The sequence below is a fragment of the Somniosus microcephalus genome, chromosome 1 (genome assembly GCF_052327205.1).
Source record: "Somniosus microcephalus isolate GS21.2 chromosome 1, FLI_Smic_1.0, whole genome shotgun sequence".
Classification (NCBI taxonomy): Eukaryota; Metazoa; Chordata; class Chondrichthyes; order Squaliformes; family Somniosidae; genus Somniosus; species Somniosus microcephalus.
In genome coordinates this window covers 115,700,577-115,721,685 of record NC_140987.1, presented here as the reverse complement: position 1 = coordinate 115,721,685, position 21,109 = coordinate 115,700,577, and the positions used below count along the sequence as shown (strand labels likewise).

Here is a 21,109-nt window from a genome sequence, read left to right as displayed (position 1 = left end):
AGGATCTGGTCTGCTCAGTTTGTGATGAAAACTCCCAAAGTGCTGAAATCCGGATGAAGCACTTAAGGTCTAAGGAACATAGAGAGTTGGTGGCGCTACAGCTGGCAGCCGAGAAAGGAGCTCCGAGAGTGTCAAAAAGGCAGAAAAGAAAAAGAAGAAGCAGAAGATAATAACTGTCTAAAATATTGGCACTTCTACCATCTCAGGCGGGACACTACGAAAGGAACTAAATTAGTTGAAAAACTGGAAAATATCAAGACAGCCAGTTGGTTGTAAAAGTCCGCACTGCTGGTTCAACAGGACGAAAGTTCAAGCTGTTACGTCAAGAAAAAGGCTATGGAGGAGTCACGCTAGCCATGTGAACCGGCTACACCAAAGAGATGTTGTTTGGAACGAGTCAAGATCAGAGACTGAATCTATGAACTGTTTCCGCAGAGACTGAACCTGTGAACTGTTCCCACCAAGATTATATCTGTAAATTGTTTTATATGACATTGACTCCACCGAGATTATATCTGTAATTTGTTTTATAGGAAGTTGAAGATATGTATGTTTAACGGGGACTCTGTAAGTAATAAGCTAAAAAGGGAGGATTGTAGTGTATGTACCCGTCTACCTTTGAGGGAACTATTGAATGTAACCGTTCACCTTTAAGAGAACTACTTTAGGTGTGGCACTATTTGTTTGGCTTCTGTATACTGTAATACCGATAGTGACCACACCAGTATATAAGTGTTGTGGCAGGATTGCTGGGGCAGATTCGCCCTGACCTTCGAATAGTAAAGACCTGTTTGTTTGTTACTCCTGAAGTCTGTGTCGTTATTAACCGTACAACCCACAGACTTTACAACTGATCCTTGCGGTACCCCACTAGTCACTGCCTGCCACTCGGAAAACGACCCGTTTATTCCAAGTCTCTGCCTTCTGTCCGCCAACCAGTTCTCTATCCAAGTCAATACCTTGCCCCCAATCCCATGTGCCTTAATTTTGCACGCTAATCTCTCATGTGGGACCTTATCGAAAGCCTTCTGAAAGTCCAAATACACCACATCCACTGGTTCTCCCTTATCTATTTTACCAGTTACATCCTCAAAGAATTCCAGTAGATTAGTCAAGCATGATTTACCTTTTGTAAATCCATGTTGACTTTGTCCGATCCTGTCACTGCTTACCAAGTGCTCTGCTATTACATCTTTTATAATAGATTCTAGCATTTTCCCCACTACCGATGTCAGGCTTACCGGTCTATAATTCCCCACTTTTTCTCTACCACCTTTTTTGAATAGTGGGGTAACATTAGCTACCCTCCAATCCATGGGTACTGTTCCAGAGCCTATCGAGTTCTGGAAGATGACCAGCAATGCATCTACTATTTCTAGGGCCACTTCCTTAAGTACCCTGGGATGTAGATTATCAGGCCCTGGGGATTTATCGGCCTTCAGTCCCATCAATTTTCCTAACACCATTTCCCTACAAATACTGATTTCTTTCAGTTCCACCCTTTCATCAGGCCCTATGTTCCCCGGCATCTCTGGGAGGTTATTTGTGTCCTCCTTTGTGAAGACAGAACCAAAGTATGAATTTAGTTGGTCTGCCATTTCTTTGTTTCCCATTATAAATTCCCCTGATTTTGACTGCAAGGGAGCTACGCTTGACTTCACCAATCTTTTTCTCTTCACATATCTATAAAAGCTTTTACAGTCAGTTTTTATGTTCCGCGCCAGCTTACTCTCATATTCTATTTTCCTTTTCTTAATTAATCCCTTTGTCCTCCTTTGTTGAATCCTAAACGGCTCCCAATCCTCAGGATTATTGCTTTTTCTGGCCAATTTATATGTTGTCTCCTTGGATCTTATGCTATCCCTAATTTCCCTTGTTAGCCACGGTTGAGTCACCTTTTTTGTTTTATTTTTATGCCAGGCCTGTAAGTGGAGTGGCAAAGGCGAAAATGACAGATTGGGTGTCAAGTGAGCATCGCACACTCACTGACGTCACAATCTGCCTAATCTAAATATCTGCAGGCATCGGCAGTGCTGCTGACCTGTCCAAAATGGTGACCACCACAGGACCCGCCAGAAGCGGGCGGAAGCGAGGCGGCTGCCGTTTTCCCTTCAAAACGGGCCTTAACGGCCAGCACTAAACCCCCGAATTTCTAGGCCATTGTTTAAAATAAAAACATCCAGATTTTCTTTTGGATGCAAATATTTTTTAAAAACATGTATTGGGTAAAGAAAACTGAGCTACTCAGGATGGTATTCTCCTTTACTGTGGTTGTGAAGCTGGGGCTAATATTGTGTTCCATTTTTATATTATACACAGACTCAATGAGCTACAGTCCCTTTTCCTTCAGAAGAACAAGCTGACCTACCTGTCCAAAGTCTTGTGCAGGATGACTAACCTAAAGATGTTAGTTGTCAGTGGCGATGACATAAAGAGGTTACCAACTTCTCTGACAACTGATCCCAATCTAAAGTAAGTGCTGCAATATAAGTTTTCTTTATTTCACTTTTGTAAATCTTCAAATACTCTCTCTCCCTCTTCCTTTTTTACCCTCTCTCTCCCTTTAGACCCCCATTTTTGTTTACTGTCACCACCTGGCCCTTCAACTGCAAGAGCTGATCGGCCTGGTGCTTCCATGATATTCTGAATGCTACTGTACGACTGATTGACCTATCTGCTTCTGTGAGGGGTGGGAGGTGGGGCCAGCTCCAATAGATCACTCCTACCCCCTAAACTGGGCCATTCCACTGTTGTGCTATTTTCCATTTAGTAGAAAGATTCTGACAAAGCTTACCCAGTGTCAATCAAAGCTGAGATTTAAATTCTTGGCTGACTATCATTAGTTATGAGGTTACTCCCACACGTTAGTCATTAACAGAATATCTACTGGTGCACATGAATAAACAACACTTACTGAATGAACAACACTGACTGAATGAACAATACGTACTGAATGTACAGCACTTATGGAGGGCATCCTGGGAAGATGTGAGATACTAGAACAGGTGTGGGGTGGGGCCAGGGGCTCAAATGTCAGTAACAGGCAACCACAAATCTACAACACTTTGGACTTACAGAGCAAAACATCCCAAATAATTCTACAAAAAGAGGAAAGGGGAATGGACAACAACCAGGAATAGGAGAATAGTTTGAGCAAAGGAGTAGTCAAGTAGATTTTGAGAAGGCTGCTTAAGGTAAGGAGAGCTGTAGTTAGGCAGAAGGAGGACAGAAGGTGGCATAGTGGTTAGCACTGTTGCCTCACAGCGCCAGGGACCCGGGTTCGAATCCGGCCTCGGGCGACTGTCTGTGTGGAGTTTGCACATTCTCCCCGTGTTTGCGTGGGTTTCCTCCGGGTGCTCCGGTTTCCTCCCACAGTCCAAAGATGTGCGGGTTAGGTTGATTGGCTATGATAAATTGACCCTTAGTGTTAGGGGGATTAAATACGTGGGGTTACGGGGATAGGGTGGGATATGTGTCGGTGCAGGCTCGATGGGCCGAAATGGCCTCTATCTGCACTGTGGGGTTCCTGTGATTTCCTGTGATTTGGGAAGAGAGGGGCACAGAGGTCACAGCTAAAGGCTCTGCCACTGATAGTGGAGCCGAGCTTGCAGGGACACACAGTAAGCTAGAGCCAAAAGAGTGGAAGATGTTGGGGCGTTGAACTTGAGGAGGTTTTACTTTAAGGGCTTCCGTAGTGATTTGAGACTGAAGGTACGTTAGTTAACACTGGCACAGCACAAATTGACAAACTGCTGTTTTAAGAATTAGCTTGAATGTTTTAGCAACCTTATTTTCAGCTGGTCAGTCAAATAGATTTATTGCTTTCTTTCTGTTTGCTTTGTTTTGTTTGGCCTTGTGTATTCCATAAAAAGCAGCACTGCACTTTGCTAAAATGATTTATCAAAGTTGCCTTCGCTCTGTTGGCTTTGTTACTGATCACAGGGGAATGTCCCATAATACAGCGTATATCACACGAGAGTTTATTCCAGCAAACAATGAGCTTAACCCTTTACTGACTGCATTAAGTAGCATTCCTGCAACAAAAATGAACTGAAAAATACCTATGGAAGAAAAAAAGCTATGAAAAATTATTGTAGCTGACATGATCAAAAATTGCAAATCTAGCAGAGAATCAGAAATACTCTTTTTTTTCTTCCTACATTTAGGTTTTCAAATTTCAGGGCTGGTGCGTGTTCCAACAGTACACATGAGTAATTAAGAGTAATACAGTTGGATTTAGTTGTGCATTATATTGTAAGGTGCACAGTGTTGCTTCCTCAGGATGACAGTTTCCAGCCCTAAAAATCTTGTGGCACCATTGTTCTACCAAAAGTGTAGTGGGGCAGAATGTACACCTGGTACTTTCACTTGCCAATGATCGCGTCCCAAATCATAGGGATGGGATTATTGAAATAATTTGCACAGGGACCAGTGTCTCTTGCAGCACAACAGGGGCGCCCACCTCGCTGACGTAGCTGAAACTCAGATCGGCATTCTGCTGCTCTGAAAGGGGGAGCCCAAGGCCTGAATCATGCTGAAGAAAAATGCCAGGAATTTTTTTATTATTCTAAATTGGGGCAATGTATGGCCCCTGCACTTTTGCAGCTTCAGGCCCCAATTTAGGCCTGCAACAGGACCTACGCCTGCTCCCAGGAGACTTAGGTCCTGTTGGGTCTATCAGGGGCACATCTGGTGGGATTTCCCTGGGTAGGCAGAATAAAAATGTATTACTTCTATATGTCATTCTGATCATCCCCATATTCATCGTAATAGACTTGCAGAATTGACGTGTAATTGAAGAATTCATTTCAATACAGGTAAATGTGAGGTGGTGCATTTTGGTAGGAAGAATAAGGAGGCTACATACTCCTTGGAAAAGCAGGGCTACAAATTCATTATAGCCCAGGAATGGGTGGTATCATCATTATAAAAGTTGGAGAATTAGTGCCAGGCACTAATGCTTTAGACTGCATGCAAAATTTGTGCTTACTGCTCAAAGAAATGATTGGAGTCCTAATTCACGTCTTAAATCCCAAGCTTATTGGCGTTATACTCAAAGGGTGGACCAATATCAGGTGCAGTCTAATCGCAAGTCATGATTGCCAGAGGCTTTTTTCAGTACTTAAAGGGGAGATTCATTGATGCTGCAGAACCTCATTCACAGCATTGTTGGCTGTGCAGTTGCCTCAGCAAGCAACAGCAGGTCAAGGAGAAGGAGCCGGAGGACTGAAGCAGTTGTACTCATGGCAGATCCACGCCCCAGGGAGACAGCCCGCAGATTCTGTGATCAAGCATTGGAGACATTGGTGTTTGCTGTGGATAGAAGGAGGGTGGTGCTCTACCCGCCAAGTGGCAGGAGGCCCTCGCCGCAAGTCTTCTGCACCATGTGGAGGGAGGTAGCGCAGCACATCTCGGGCAGCACTGTGGTCCCCAGGACCCACACACAGTGCAGGAAGAAATTTACCGACCTCACTCAGGTGGTCAGAATGAGTGAATGCTTCAACAAATGCTACATACCACCATCTGAATCACAGTCTTCACACACTGCCCAAAGCACCACACCCCTAGAACTCACCCACGAACAATCTCTACCTACCAACACTCACACCCACATCTCACACCTTGCATACAATGACAGCTATTCAACTATGGCAGGCACATCACCCAAACACATTGGGGTCGATTTTCAGTGTGCCGCGAGGCGGGCTTTTAGGCGTGCGGGGGGGGGCAAAAATCCTGAATTCGGGGGTCCCAACACTATCCTGCCCAAAACCCGCCTCCACGTAAGTTTCAAAGGAGGCGGGTACCCGCCCCGCACTGGGACCCGCCGACCCGAGGCGGGAAGGGATTCGTGCCAATTAACTGCCTGTTAACAGGTAGTTAACAGGCAGTTTTTAGCCTAATCCCTATTTTAAAGCTTGAAGTGTAGGATTCCCAACAGCTCCAAACCACGCCAAGTTAGAGCAGGTGGGCCGTCGGGTTGAAGGACTTGGAGGGGTCGAGATGTCGGTGTTCAGGTGAGTGATGGGGGTGCATGAGTGCAAAGGTAAGTGTGTTTGGTGTGTCTAAAGTGTGTAAAGAAGTTTAAACGACCTGTACTTACCTTTACAGCCTTCCTTCCTCTAGGCTTCGGGAGTCCATCATTCAGCCGCCACTGAAAGCAGAATGGCCGCAAGCTGTCAAAAGTGACAGCCTTCAGCTTTCAGTGCCGGCGAGATTTCTAACTGAGCCTGCGTAGAAGGACTCAGGTTAGAAGTAAGACTGTCAGTGTTTGACAGCTTCAAACAGCTGTGAAACACTGATATTTCATCTGTCAGCACGTCTTGACAGATGAAATTTCAGTCTGTGACATCACCTGTTGCCGGGTGGCCCTTAATTGGCCTGCTGAGCCCGCTGGGCGGGCTCAACAGGGTCAATCAAGGGAAAATCGCATGGATTGGCCGCATCTCGATGGAGGCGGGACTAAAACCCAAAAGTTGTAGACCCGCCTCCTTCCCGACTGCTGAATGAAAATCCAGCCCATTGCTCCACACTCACTCACACACTTTCCTTTCTCTTGCAGGCCAAGATGGCTCACAACAGGAGGGAGCAGGAACGCACAGGCGGGGGACAAGCTGACACCCAATCACTGTCTGTGCTGGAAAATAGAGTGCTGCAGATTATCGGGCGCCACTTCCCCCTCACCCCACAAGCCTTTTGCACTTTCCAGTTAATTGTGCGGTATGCATGCATTTCAACCCCTCCCCTCCCCTCACCTTAACCCGACTCTTGCGCCTTTATGCTTTCAGATAATGAGTAAGCACCTCAGCAGCCTGTCCCTGAGGGCACCGTAGAGAGCGAGACAGGAGAAGAGGAGGAGGAAGAACACACTGAGTCACTGCATGTCTCACTCACAGGCACCAGCTCAGATACTGGCATTACATGTTCTTTAGAGGCTAGTATAGTAGCGGGATCCGCACAGGGTGAGGCACCGGGGACGAGTGAGCTGCAGCAAGGCCAGGGGGAAAGTGTAGCTAGGGGGCCAACTCCCCAGACAGCGAGTTCTGCTGCACAGGACTCAGATGAGGACCTCGATGGGGAGGCGTTTAGAAGAAGGGTGATGGGCATGCACACTGAGACGATAGGTGCAATGCCACGTCTAACAGTGCACAAGGCTCTGCGCACACCATGGAGCCCATCATTTCCAGTCTGCAAAGGATGGTTGACTCCCAGAGAGACCGTGGCAACCCAGACCTGATGCCGCATGTGATGGGCAATCTGGCAGCTTCCATTGCAGCACAGGTGGAAACGACGCAACGTCTTAGTGCTGTAATACAGTCTATGCTTGGTGGCATCCAATCTCAGATTGGCTTGATGCCACGCAAGCTCTGACTGCTGCTATCATGGCTGAGTCTACCACCATCGACCGGGGCTTTCATGGTGTCGCAGCAGGCCAGCAATCTGTGCTCCAACAGATTGCTAGGGATACTGAGGTGCTGCCCCGGGGGAGTGGCAGTGGGTCAGTGGAGCAGGAACTTTCAGGATGACAGCATTCCTGCTCCCACCACTGCCACTCTGCCATTGTCCTTGTTGCTGCCTGTCATCCAGTCAGCCCAGACTGCTGCCGCCCATGCTGAGGTGGTGCACTCTACAGCCAGGCCTTCCAGGCCCAGAGCTGGTCGAGGGCGTCCTACAAGGCCATCTGAAGTCTCCCGCACAGACACTCAGCAGCCTTCCACCAGCCCTGCTGCAGCCACTCAGCCAACACTTCGTAGGAGCACTAAAGTAGGCAAAGGCACAGTAACGAGTGGCACTAAGGGATTGCACAAGGGTGAATAGTTAATATTTTGTTGTAAATATGTGTTCACTGATTTTTGATACATTTATTAATTCAGTTTGGATTCTTTTGTGGTGTGTCTCATTTCAGCCTTACGCTGTGATAAGGCCTGTGACAGGGATGGAATGATGGGGATGTGGTGAGCAATAGGGATCTGGGGTTTCATTCATTCGAACTGCAGTCTGATGAAGAGGTCACTGACCACCCTTCCAGAAGGTCAATTATGTGGCTGCCTCCTCCCTCGCTCCTGTTCCTCCTCCTCCTCATCTTCCTCTTCCTCCTCTTCCTCTCCCTCTAGCTCCTCCTGAGGTGGTCCCGCAATCCCTGGTGGCAAGGGTTGGGCCCTCATGATAGCCAAGGTGTGAAGCATGCAGCAGACCACCACAAAATGGGACACCCTGTCAGTCAAGTACTGGAGGGCTCCTCTCGGACGGTAAAGGCAGCTGAATCATTGCTTCAGCAGGCTGATGGTCTGCTCGATGATGTTCCTGGTGGCAGCATGGCTCTCATTATATGAGTGCTGGGCTGGAGTGTTGGGGTTGTGGAGGGGAGTCATGAGCCAGGTGGAGAGCAGATAGCCCTTGTCTTCGATCAGCCAGCTGCGAGCTTGACGTGGTGGCTGGAAGAATGCTGGCACACTGGTCTGGCGCAGGATGAAGGCATTGTGGCTGCTGCCAGGATAGTGGGCATTGACATTGAGGATTAGCTGTCTGTGGTCACACACCAACTGCACATTGAGTGGTAGCCGTTGTGGTTACGGAAGATCTCAGGATTGTTATGCGATGCCCGCAAAGCCATGTGGGTACAGCCAATAGTGCCCTGCACCATGGGGAAGCCCACTATCCTGGCAAAGCCACATGCATGCTTGTCCTGCTTCTCTCTGGTGATGGGGAAGGAAATGCAGTCCCTTCTCCTACAGTAGAGAGCCTCTGTGACCTCTCGGATGCAGCGATGGATGGCAAACTGCGAGATGTTAGTTATGTCTCCTGTTGCAGACTGGAAGGATCTGCTGGCGAAGAAATTGAGGGTGACGGTGACCTTGATTGCCACTGAGAGAGCTGTGGTTGCCCTGATCTGAGGCTGGATGTCTGGTTACAGGAGGTAGCAGAGTTCTGTAACCACCTCCTTGGTGAAGCGGAGCCTTCTAATACACTGCTCCTTGCTTAATTGGAGGTAGGAGAATTGCTCTCGAAATACCCTCGGAGGGTAAGGCCTCCTGTTGAGAGCACTGATGGCCTGCCTCCTCCTCCCTCTGGGCACATGTTCCAGTCTTTCTCGCTGCCTCCTCTCCCTCCACCATAGATCCCAGAGGGCAAGGTCGACTGCCAGTACAGCCCCCATTAATGTAACCAAGTGTAGCAGTTTGATTTTTTTAAAGAATAAATGTAGCTACCTTTTAGTTGCCACAACACTCCTGATACTAAATAACCTTGAACTTACGGAATTAGACTGTTGGACTATGTGAAACTGACCAGAAAGCACTGAAACTCCACTAACCTACAGCTGCGACTCATTACTGATGATCCTTTTAAATAACGTCCCTGGAGCTGGCTTCCTGGTGCTTCACGCCAGCTCTCCCTGTCGTTGTTTACTCCAGGCGCTAAGGTAGGTGGCGACAATCAATTTCGCAGATCGGGCGGTCAGTGAGCGTTGCACACTCACTGATGTCACGATCCACCTGGCATTGATGTTCCCGGTGATAACTGTTAGCGGCAGCGCTGCGAGGGGTGGGAATTGGCATGCAGTGTTGGATTTGCCTCGCCCCGGCGATAATGCTCTAGTGCCCCATTAGCGCCATCTGCTGGTGCTAACGGGAGGTGCTAAGGTACCGAAATATTCCCCCAAAGAGTCTAAAGTGGAGTAGACAAACAAAGGGATCCAAGGGTACAGATGCACAAATCAGCAAAAGTAACGACGCAGGTTAATTAGGCCAAAAAGAAAGCAAACAAAGCACTTAGGATAATTTCTAGAGGGATGGAATTGAGAAGCAGAGAAATTATGTTAAATTTGTATAGAACCTTGGTTAGACCACATTTACAGTACTGTGATAAAAACAGAAAATGCTGGAAATACTCAGCAGGTCAGACAGGATCTGTGGAGAGAGAAACAGAGTTAACGTTTCAGGTCAATGACCTTTCATCAGAACTGGAGTACTGTACACAGTTTTGGTCTCCATATTATAAAAAAGATATCGAGACACTGGAGAAGGTGCAAAAAAGATTTACTAGAATGATATCAGAACTGAGAGGCTATAACTATTAAGAATGATTGAACAGGCTGGGGCTCTTCTCTAGAAAAGAGAAGGCTGAGGGGTGACCTGATAGAGGTCTTTAAAATCATGCAAGGATTTGTTAGGGTAGACGCAGAGAAGTTGTTTTCACTTGTAGGGAGACCAAAACTACGGCAGTAAATATAAGATAGTCACAAATAAATCGAATAGGGAATTCAAGAAAAATGTCTTTACCCAAAGAGTGGTTAGAATGTGGAACTCACTACCACAGGCTGTAGTTGAGGCAAATAACATAGATGCATTTAAGGGGAAGCTAGATAAACACGAGGAAGAAATAGAAAGTTATGCTAATAGTGTTAGATGAAGAGGGGTGGGAGGAGGCTTGTGTGGATCATAAACACTGGCATGGACCAGTTGGGCCGAATGGCCTGTTTCTGTGTTGTACATTCTATGTAATTCTACGTACAACATTATTACCACTATCTACTGGTGTCATGCTTTCCCTGTAACTCTGCAAATCTAGCACAACACTATTTAGTTCTGTTTTTAAATACCTTTCCCCCATTGATTTGAAGAGTTGTATAGGAGGCACGGTACCAGAAGTGGAGGTGAGCAGTTGGAGGGTTTAGGAAGGTTATTCTGGTGTTGGCAATTTCTTTTGGCTACTATTAATTTTGCTTTTGGCTCTGCTATTGTTTACAGGTAGGCTCATTTGATAGCACTTCTGCCTCTAGAGTCACTTGGTTGTGGGCTCAAGACCAACTCCAGGATTTGTGTATATAATCTAGGTTGAAGAGAGTTAATCTAGTGTTGAGAGAGTGCTGCATTGTTGAACATATGAACATACGAATTAGGAGCAGGCGTAGGCCACTCGGCCCTTCGAGCCTGCTCCGCCATTCAATAAGATCATGGCTGATCCGATTACGCCACATTCCCACCTACCCCGATAACTTTTCACCCCCTTGCTTACCAAGAATCTATCTACCTCTGCCTTAAAAATATTCAAAGACTCTGCTTCCACCGCCCTCTGAGGAAGAGAGGTCCAAAGATTCACGACCCTCTGTGAGAAAAAAATTCTCCTCATCTTTGTCTTAAATGGGCGACCCCTTATTGTAAAACAGTGACCCCTAGTTCTAGATTCTCCCACAAGAGGAAACATCCTCTCCACATCCACCCTGTCCAGACCCCTCAGGATCTTATATGTTTCAATCAAGTCACCTCTTATTCTTCTAAACTCCAGCGGATATAAGCCTAGCCTGTCCAACCTTTCCTCATAAGCCAACCCGCCCATTCCAGGTATTAGTCTAGTAAACCTTCTCTGAACTGCTTCCAATGCATTTACATCCTTCCTTAAATAAGACCAATACTGTACACACTACTCCAGATGTGGTCTCACCAATGCCCTGTATAACTGAAGCATAGCCTCCCTACTTTTGTATTCAATTCCCCTCGCAATAAACGATAACATTCTATTAGCTTTCCTAATTACTTGTTGTACCTGCATACTAACCTTTTGCGATTCATGCACTAGGACACCCAAATCCCTCTGCATCTCAGAGCTCTGCAATCTCTCACCATTTAGATAATATGCTTCTTTTTTATTCTTCCTGCCAAAATGGACAACTTCACATTTTCCCACATTATACTCCATTTGCCAGATCTTTGCCCACTCACTTAACTGATCTATATCCCTTTGTAGCCTCCTTATGTCCTCTTCACAATTTACTTTCCTACCCATCTTTGTGTCATCAGCAAATTTAGCAACCATACCTTCGGTCCCTTCATCCAAGTCATTCATATAAATTGTAAAAAGTTGAGGCCCCAGCACTGATCCCTGTGGCACACCACTCGTTACATCTTGCCAATCAGAAAATTACCCATTTATGCCTACTCTCTGTTTCCTGTTAGCTAGCCAATCTTCTATCCATGCCAATATGTTACCCCCTACACCATGAGCTTTTATTTTCCGCAATAACCTTTGATGTGGCACCTTATCAAATGCCTTCTGGAAATCTAAGTACAGTACATCCACCGGTTCCCCTTTATCCACAGCACATGTTACTTCCTCAAAGAACTCCAATAAATTGGTTAAACATGATTTCCCTTGCACAAAACCATGTTGACTCTGCCTGATTACTTTGAACTTTTCTAAATGCCCTGCTATAACGTCTTTAATAATAGTTTCTAACATCTTCCCTATGACAGATGTTAAGCTAACTGGCCTGTAGTTTCCTGCTTTCTGTCTCCCTCCCTGTTTGAATAAAGGAGTTACATTCGCTATTTTCCAATCTAATGGAACCTTCCCCAAATCTAGGGAATTTTGGAAAATTAAAACCAACGCATCAACTATCTCACTAGCCACTTCTTTTAAGACCCTAGGATGAAGTCCATCAGGACCTGGGGACTTGTCAGCCTGCAGCTCCAACAATTTGCTCAGTACCACTTCCCTGGTGGTTATAATTTTCTTGAGTTCCTCCCTCCCTTCCATTTTGGGAAGGGAGGGAGGAACTCAAGAATTGAGAAATACTAAGGGAAAGAAAACATTAGTGGGAGTGGTATATAGACCTCCAAACAGTAAGGCGGAGGTTGGGGATGGCATTAAAAGGGAAATTAAAGAAGCGTGCAACAAGGGCACAGCAGTCATCATGGGTGACTTTAATCTACATATAGATTGGGCTAACCAAATTAGTAACAATACTGTGGAGGAGGAATTCCTAGAGTGTTTACGGGATGGTTTCCTGGACCAATATGTCGAGGAACCAACCAGAGATCAGGCCATCTTAGACTGGGTATTACATAACGAGAAAGGATTAATTAGCAATCTTGTTGTACGAGGCCCCTTGGGTCAGAGCGATCATAATATGATCGAATTATTCATTAAGATGGAGAATGAAGTAGTTGACTCAGAAACTAGGGTCCTCAATTTAAATAAAGGAAACTACGATGGTCTGAGGAGCGAGTTGGGTAGGATTGATTGGGGAATGGCACTCAAAGGGTTGACGGTGGATAGGCAATGGCAAACATTCAAAGACCGAATGGACGAACTACAGGAGTTGTTCCTCCCAGTTTGGCATAAAAATAAAACAAAAAAGGTGACTCAACCGTGTCTAACAAGGGAAATTAGGGATAGCATAAGATCCAAGGAGAGGACATCCAAATTGGCCAGAAAAAGCAATAATCCTGAGGATTGGGAGCAGTTTAGGATTCAACAAAGGAGGAGAAAGGGATTAATTAATAAAGGGAAAATAGAATATGAGAGTAAGCTTGCAGGGAACATAAAAACTGACTGTAAAAGCTTTTATAGATATGTAAAGAGGAAAAGATTGGTGAAGTCAAGCGTAGGTCCCTTGCAGTCAGAATCGGGGGAATTTATAATGGGGAGCAAAGAAATGGCAGACCAACTAAATACATATTTTGGTTTTGTCTTCACAAAGGAGGACATAAATAACCTCCCAGAAATACCGCGGAACATAGGGTCTGATGAAAGGGTGGAACTGAAAGATATTAGTATTTGTAGGGAAATGGTGTTAGGAAAATTGATGGGACTGAAGGCCGATAAATCCCCAGGGCCTGATAATCTACATCCCAGGGTACTTAAGGAAGTGGCCCAAGAAATAGTAGATGCATTGCTGGTCATCTTCCAGAACTCAATAGACTCTGGATCAGTACCCATGGATTGGAGGGTAGCTAATGTTACCCCACTGTTCAAAAAAGGTGGCAGAGAAAAAGCGGGGAATTATAGACCGGTAAGCCTGACATCGGTAGTGGGGAAAATGCTAGAGTCCATTATAAAACATGTAATAGCAGAGCACTTGGAAAGCAGTGACGGGATCGGACAAAGTCAACATGGATTTACAAAAGGTAAATCATGCTTGACTAATCTACTGGAATATTTTGAGGATGTAACTGGTAAAATAGATAAGGGAGAACCAGTGGCTGTGGTGTATTTGGACTTTCAGAAGGCTTTCGATAAGGTCCCGCATAAGAGGTTAGCGTGCAAAATTAAGGCACATGGGATTGGGGGCAAGGTATTGACTTGGATAGAGAACTGGTTGGCGGACAGAAAGCAAAGAGTTGGAATAAACGGGTCGTTTTCCGATTGGCAGGCAGTGACTAGTGGGGTACCGCAAGGATCGGTCCTAGGACCCCAGCTGTTCACAATATATATTAATGATCTGGACGAGGGAATTGGATGTAATATCTCCAAATTTGCAGACGACACAAAGCTGGGTGGGAGGGTATGCTGTGAGGAGGATGTCATGAAACTCCAGTACGATTTGGACAGGTTGGATGATTGGGCAGAAACATGGCAAATGCACTATAATGTGGATCAATGTGAGGTTATCCACTTTGGTGGCAAAAACAGGAAGGCAGATTATTATTTGAATGGCAATAGAGTGGGAGAAGGGGAAGTGCAAAGAGACCTAGGTGTTCTTGTGAACCAGTCGCTGAAGGTAAGCATGCAGGTGCAGCAGGCGGTTAAGAAGGCAAATGGTATGTTGGCCTTCGTAGCAAGAAGGTTCGAGTACAAGAACAAGGATGTCTTGCTGCAGTTGTACAGGGCCTTGGTGAGACCGCACCTTGAGTATTGTGTGCAGTTTTGGTCACCTTACCTGAGGAAGGACGCTCTTGCCATGGAGGGAGTGCAGCGAAGATTCACCAGGCTGATACCTGGGATGGCAGGAATGACGTACGAGGAGAGATTGTGTCAATTGGGCTTATACTCACTGGAGTTTAGAAGATTGAGAGGGGATCTCATCGAAACCTATAAAATTCTGTCAGGTCTGGACAGACTAGATGCAGAAAGGATGTTTCTGATGGCCGGGGAGTCCAGAACCAGGGGTCATAGTCTAAGGATAAAGGGTAAGCCATTTAGGACTGAAATGAGGAGGAATTTCTTCACCCAGAGAGTGGTGAACCTGTGGAATTCTCTGCCACAGAGGGCGGTGGAGGCCAGTTCATTAAATATATTCAGAAAGAGTTGGATATATTTCTTAAGGCTAAAGGGATCAAGGGATATGGGGAGAAGGCAGGGACAGGGTACTGAATTTGGATGATCAGCCATGATCTCATTGAATGGCGGAGCAGGCTCGAAGGGCCGAATGGCCTACTCCTTCTCCTATCTTCTATGTTTCTATGTTTCTATGTTTCCTGATTTACAGCTATTTCTGGGATGTTACTTGTATTCTCTATAATGAAGACCGATGCAAAATACCTGTTCAATTCAACTGCCATCTCCTTATTTTCCATTATTAATTCCCCAGACTCACTTTTTATAGGACCAACACTCACTTTGTTAACTCTTTTCTTTTTTAAATATCTATAGAAACTCTTACTATCAGTTTTTATATTTCTAGCTAGCTTTCTCTCGTACTCTAATTTTTCTCTCCTTATTAATCTTTTATTTATTCTTTGCTGTTTTTTATATTCTGTCCAATCTTCTGACTTGCCACCCATCTTTGTGCAATTATATGCTTTTTCTTTAAGTTTAATACTATCTTTAACTTTTTTAGTTAACCACGGATGGTGGGTCCTCCCCTCGGAATTTTTCTTTCTTTTCGGAATGTATATATTCTGTGTATTTTGAAGTATCCCCTTAAATGTCTGCCACTGCAACGCTATTGACCTATCCCTTAACCTAATTTGCCAGTTCACTTTAGCTAGCTCTGCTTTCATGCCCTCATAATTGCCTGTATTTAAGTTTAAAATACTAGTCTTGGACCCACTCTTCTCTCTCTCAAACTGAATGTAAAATTCAATCATATTATGATCGCTGCTACCTAGGGGCGCCTTCACTATGAGGTCATTAATTAATCCTATCTCATTGCACAATACCAAGTCTAGTATAGCCTGCTCTCTGGTTGGCTCCAGAACGTGCTGTTGTAAGAAACTATCCTGCAAACATTTCATGAACTCCTCATCTATGCTACCTTTGCTCATCTGATTTTTCCAACCTATATGCTGATTAAAATCCCCCATGATTATTGGCGTACCCTTCTGATACGCTTATCAATTACTCCATAAAAGGCGATGAATTAGGAAAGTAATGAAGAGGTTTTTATTAACTAAAGAACAGAGCATGCCTCTCGTGGCCAACTGGTTCCAAGAAGGAAGTGGGTTGCCGAAACACCCACCTTTATACCTGGTCATGTGGGCGGAGCCAGCTGAGGCATGCATTGGTACACAGCGCCAACCAGAGGTAACAATATGCAATAACGATAACAGTAGGATACAATAACAGTGGTTTACCACATTCACCCCTTGTTTAAAATTTAGTCCGACGGGGTGAAGTGTACTACAAGTTCGTGTAGGTAAGTCTATCAGGAGGCCTTGTATGACGTCCTGATCGTCGTGGTGGCGGCGGCGGTGGTGCAGTATCCAACGTCGAATCTGGTGTCTGGGTGGTCAACGAAGGGTCCTGGGGCTCCGGCATGCCGTCTACAGGGGTTGGGTTGGGAGAAGTGGTGGGGGATAACAGTGGTAATTCAGGGGCACCCGAGGGTGCGAAGTCTTGTATGGAGACCGTGTCCTCCCGCCCGTCTGGGTACGCCACGTAGGCATACTGGGGGTTGGCGTGTAGGAGGTTCACCCTCTCGACCAGGGGGTCCGTTTTATGGGTCCTCACGTGCCTCCGCAGTAGGATGGGCCCAGGAGAAGTCAGCCATGTCAGTAGCGAGGTTCCCGATGTGGACTTCCTGGGGAAAACGAACATTTGCTCATGAGGGGTGGCATTAGTGGCAGTACAAAGCAGTGACCGGATGGAGTGGAGCGCCGCAGGGAGGACCTCCTGCCAGCGAGAGGTCGGAAGGCCCTTAGATTTTAAGGCTAAGAGGACGGCCTTCCAAACCGTCGCGTTCTCTCTTTCCACCTGGCCGTTCCCCCGGGGGTTATAGCTGGTGGTCCTGCTCGTAGCAATACCTCTCGCGAGCAGGTACTGACGAAGTTCGTCGCTCATGAAAGATGAGCCCCTGTCGCTATGTATATAGCTAGGGAACCCGAACAGGGCGAAGAGGTCATTCAGACATTTGATGACCGTGGTACTGGTCATGTCTGGGCAAGGGATGGTGAACGGGAAACAGGAGTACTCATCAATTATGTTGAGGAAGTACACGTTGCGGTCAGAGGAGGGGAGGGGCCCTTTAAAATCGACGCTCAGGCGCTCGAAGGGGCGAGTGGCCTTGATCAGGCTTGCTCTGTCTGGCCTATAAAAATGCGGTTTGCACTCGGCACAGATTTGGCAGTTCCTGGTCATGGTCCTGACCTCCTCGATGGAGTAGGGCAGGTTACGGGATTTGATGAAATGGAAGAACCTGGTGACCCCCGGGTGGCAGAGGTCATTGTGGAGGGACTGCAGTCTATTAACCTGCGCGTTGGCGCATGTACCACGTGATAGGGCATCTGGGGGCTCATTGAGTTTCCCGGGCCGGTACAAGATATCGTAATTGTAGGTGGAGAGTTCAATTCTCCACCTCAAGATCTTGTCGTTCTTGATTTTGCCCCTCTGCTTATTATTGAACATAAAAGCAACTGAACGCTGGTCAGTGAGAAGGGTAAACCATTTTCTGGCCAGGTAATGCCTCCAGTGACGCACCGCTTCCACAATAGCCTGGGCCTCCTTTTTGACAGAGGAGTGTCGAATCTCGGGGCCCTGGAGGGTCCTTGAGAAAAAGGCCACGGGTCTCCCCGCCTGGTTAAGGGTCGCAGCTAGGGCGAAGTCGGATGCATCGCTCTCCACTTGGAAGGGGATGCACTCATCCACTGCGTGCATTGTGGCCTTCGCAATATCGCTCTTGATAAGAGTGAAGGCTGCACACGCCTCTGGTGTCAGGGGGAAGGAGGTGGATTTGATGAGGGGTCTGGCTTTGTCCGCATAGTGGGGCACCCACTGAGCATAGTAAGAGAAAAACCCCAGGCATCTCTTCAGTGCTCTTTGGCAGTGGGGGAGGGGGAGCTCCATAAGGGGGCGCATTCTGTCGGGGTCGGGCCCGAGGACTCCGTTCTCCACTACGCAGCCGAGAATGGCAAGGCGTTTGGTGCGAAACATACATTTCTCCTTATTGTACGTTAGGTTCAGCCGCTGGGCTGTACGGAGGAATTTTTCTAGATTAGCGTCATGGTCCTGCTGGTCGTGGCCGCAGATGGTGACGTTATCCAGGTAGGGAAAGGTGGCCTGCAGCGCGTTCTGGTCAACCATCCGGTCCATCTCCCTTTGGAAGACCGAAACCCCGTTGGTGACGCCGAAGGGAACCCTAAGGAAGTGGTAGAGGCGGCCGTTCGCCTCGAAGGCAGTATACTGGCGGTCCTCATGGCGGATGGGGAGTTGGTGGTATGCTGACTTAAGGTCAATGGTGGAGAATACTCTGTATTGCGCAATCTGATTGACCATATCAGATATGTGAGGAAGGGGGTATGCGTCCAGCTGAGTGTACCGGTTTATGGTTTGGCTGTAGTCAATGACCAGGCGGCGTTTATCGGTGGTTTTAACGACTACAACCTGGGCTCGCCAGGGGCTGGTGCTCCCTTCGATAATGCCCTCCTTCAGGAGCCGCTCCACCTCAGAGCTAATAAAAGCTCTGTCCCCGGCGCTGTACCGCCTGCTCTTGGTAGCGATGGGTTTACAGTCGCGGGTGAGGTTAGCGAACAAGGGAGGGGGGGGGACTTTGAGTGTGGAAAGGCTGCAAGTGGTGTGCGGCGGGCGATTTAAAAGGTGTTGGTTGCAGACTGTGAGTGGGGGGAGGGGTCCACCGTATGCTAATGTGACACTTTTAAGGTGGCACTGAAAATCCAACCCTAGCAGCACGGCAGCGCAAAGACGGGGCAGGACAAGAAGTTTAAAATTTTTATATTCTGTGCCCCTAACCGAAAGGGTCACCACACAGTAGCCGCCGACGTCCATTGAATGGGACTTAGACGCCATAGAAATCCGATGGCGCGTTGGCAGGACCGTGAGGGAGTGGCTACGTACCGTGTCGGGGTGAATAAAACTCTCTGTGCTCCCGCTGTCAAATAGGCAAGTGGTGGCGCGGCCGTTTACCGTGATGTCCATCATGGACCTGGACAGATGATGAGGCATGGCTTGCTCCAGCGTAACGGAGGCCAGTGTATGGCTTAGTGAGTCGATATGGTCGTCCGACGAGACGGTGGTCGAGTCCGGAGACAAAATGGCGGTTGAGTGCGGCGGACAAAATGGCGGCGGCCATGATTCAGGTCCCCATGCGGCCGGAGGTGCACAAAATGGCGGATAAGATGGCTGCCCCCACGGTTCGCACGCGGCGCTGCTGGCGTTCGCGGGTTTCCCCCTGCAGGCATTGGCGTAATGGCCTTTCTTCCCGCAGCCCGAGCAGGTAGCGGCCTTAGCCGGGCAGCGCGCTCTAGGGTGTTTTAACTGGCCACAGAAATAGCATTTTTGGGCCTGGTTACGGGGCATCGCTGCAGTTGGTACCGGGGGCGGCGGTCCCGGTTGATTTCAGGACATCGCTGCAGCAGTTGGTACCGGGGGCGGCGGTCCCATGTCCCAAGGTCGCGATGGCCATGGCGCGGCGCCGTTACGTGAGTATGCTTCGAGGTTTCGGTGGGCCGCATCTAACAAGAGCGCAAGGGTTACGGCCGTCTTCAGGTCGAGCTACTTGCTTTCGAGCAGTCTCTGCCGGGAGTAGTCGGACTGGAGGCCCCTAACGAAGGCATCACAGGTAAGTCCCTCCGCGTGCCCCGCAGCCGTTACCTCCTTACAGTCGCAGTCCCTGCAGAGTGCCTGTAACGCCCGTAAAAATGCCTCTACTGATTCCCCCGGTTGCTGCCTGCGGGATCCCAAGAGGTGTCTGGCGTAAATCGTGTTCACTGGGCGCGTGTATTGCCCTTTTAGTAGTTCGAGGGCCACCGTGTACGTAGTAGCATCCCGGATGAGTGTATATACTTGAGGGCTCATCTGGGCGGTCAAAACTTTTAGTTTGTTCTCCTCCGATGTCACGGCGGAGGCTTCTAGGAAGGATGCAAAGCAGCTCAGCCAGTGTTCAAAATTGGTCGATGAACCCGCTGCTTGAGGGTCGAGGTCCAGGCATGCTGGTCTGAGGGCTCGCAGCAACGCCTGCTGTTGTTGCTGTTCAGGTGTCGACATTTTACTTTTAGTTAATAAAATTGATACGCTTATCAATTACTCCATAAAAGGCGATGAATTAGGAAAGTAATGAAGAGGTTTTTATTAACTAAAGAACAGAGCATGCCTCTCGTGGCCAACTGGTTCCAAGAAGGAAGTGGGTTGCCGAAACACCCACCTTTATACCTGGTCATGTGGGCGGAGCCAGCTGAGGCATGCATTGGTACACAGCGCCAACCAGAGGTAACAATATGCAATAACGATAACAGTAGGATACAATAACAGTGGTTTACCACACCTTCTGACAAGCTCCCATTATTTCTTCCTCTATACTCCATCCTACCATGTGGTTACTGTTAGGGGGCCTGTACACCACTCCCACAAGTGACTTCTTGCCTTTATTATTTCTCATCTCTACCTAAACCACTTCTACATCCTGGTTTCCTGAACTTAGGTCATCCCTCTCTATTGTGCTAATACCATCATTAATTAACAGAGCCACCCCTCCACCTTTTCCCACCTCCCTGTCCTTCCTAAATGTCATGTATCCTTCAATATTCAGGTCCTAATCTATGTCATCCTGCAGCCATGTTTCTGTAATGGCTATCAGATTGTATTTATTTATTTCTATTTGCGCTATCAGTTCATCTGTTTTGTTTCAAATGCTACGTGCATTCAGATGCAGAGCCTTTAGTTTTGTCCTTTTATTATTTTTGTAACCTCTAGCCTTATCTGTTGATTTACTCTTAGATTTGTACTCTCTATCCCATATTAATAGCTTTCTCTATTGCCTTGTCTCTAATCTTTGAATTACCACATCTTCCCCAATTTGATCCCTTGCCCCCAATATTTAGTTTAAAGTCCTCTCTACCGCCCTAGTTATATGACTCGCCAGAACACTAGTCCCAGCACGGTTCAGGTGAAGACCATCCCAACGATACAGATCCCACTTTTCCCCAGTACTGGTGCC

At 47.3% G+C, this 21,109-nt stretch overlaps 1 protein-coding gene across 2 annotated transcripts in view; it reads left to right on the top strand.

The window, feature by feature from the left end:
• Positions 1-21,109, top strand: part of lrrc2 (leucine rich repeat containing 2) — a 160,573-nt gene that overhangs the window by 123,757 nt on the left and 15,707 nt on the right. The window contains exon 7 of one of the 2 annotated variants that reach the window (XM_085984876.1): positions 2,320-2,472. The exons of the other annotated variant lie outside the window; for it this stretch is intronic. Coding sequence (XP_085841002.1) covers positions 2,320-2,472 — 153 coding nt within the window. The remainder of the gene's footprint in view (positions 1-2,319; positions 2,473-21,109) is intronic. 2 annotated transcript variants of the gene reach the window in all.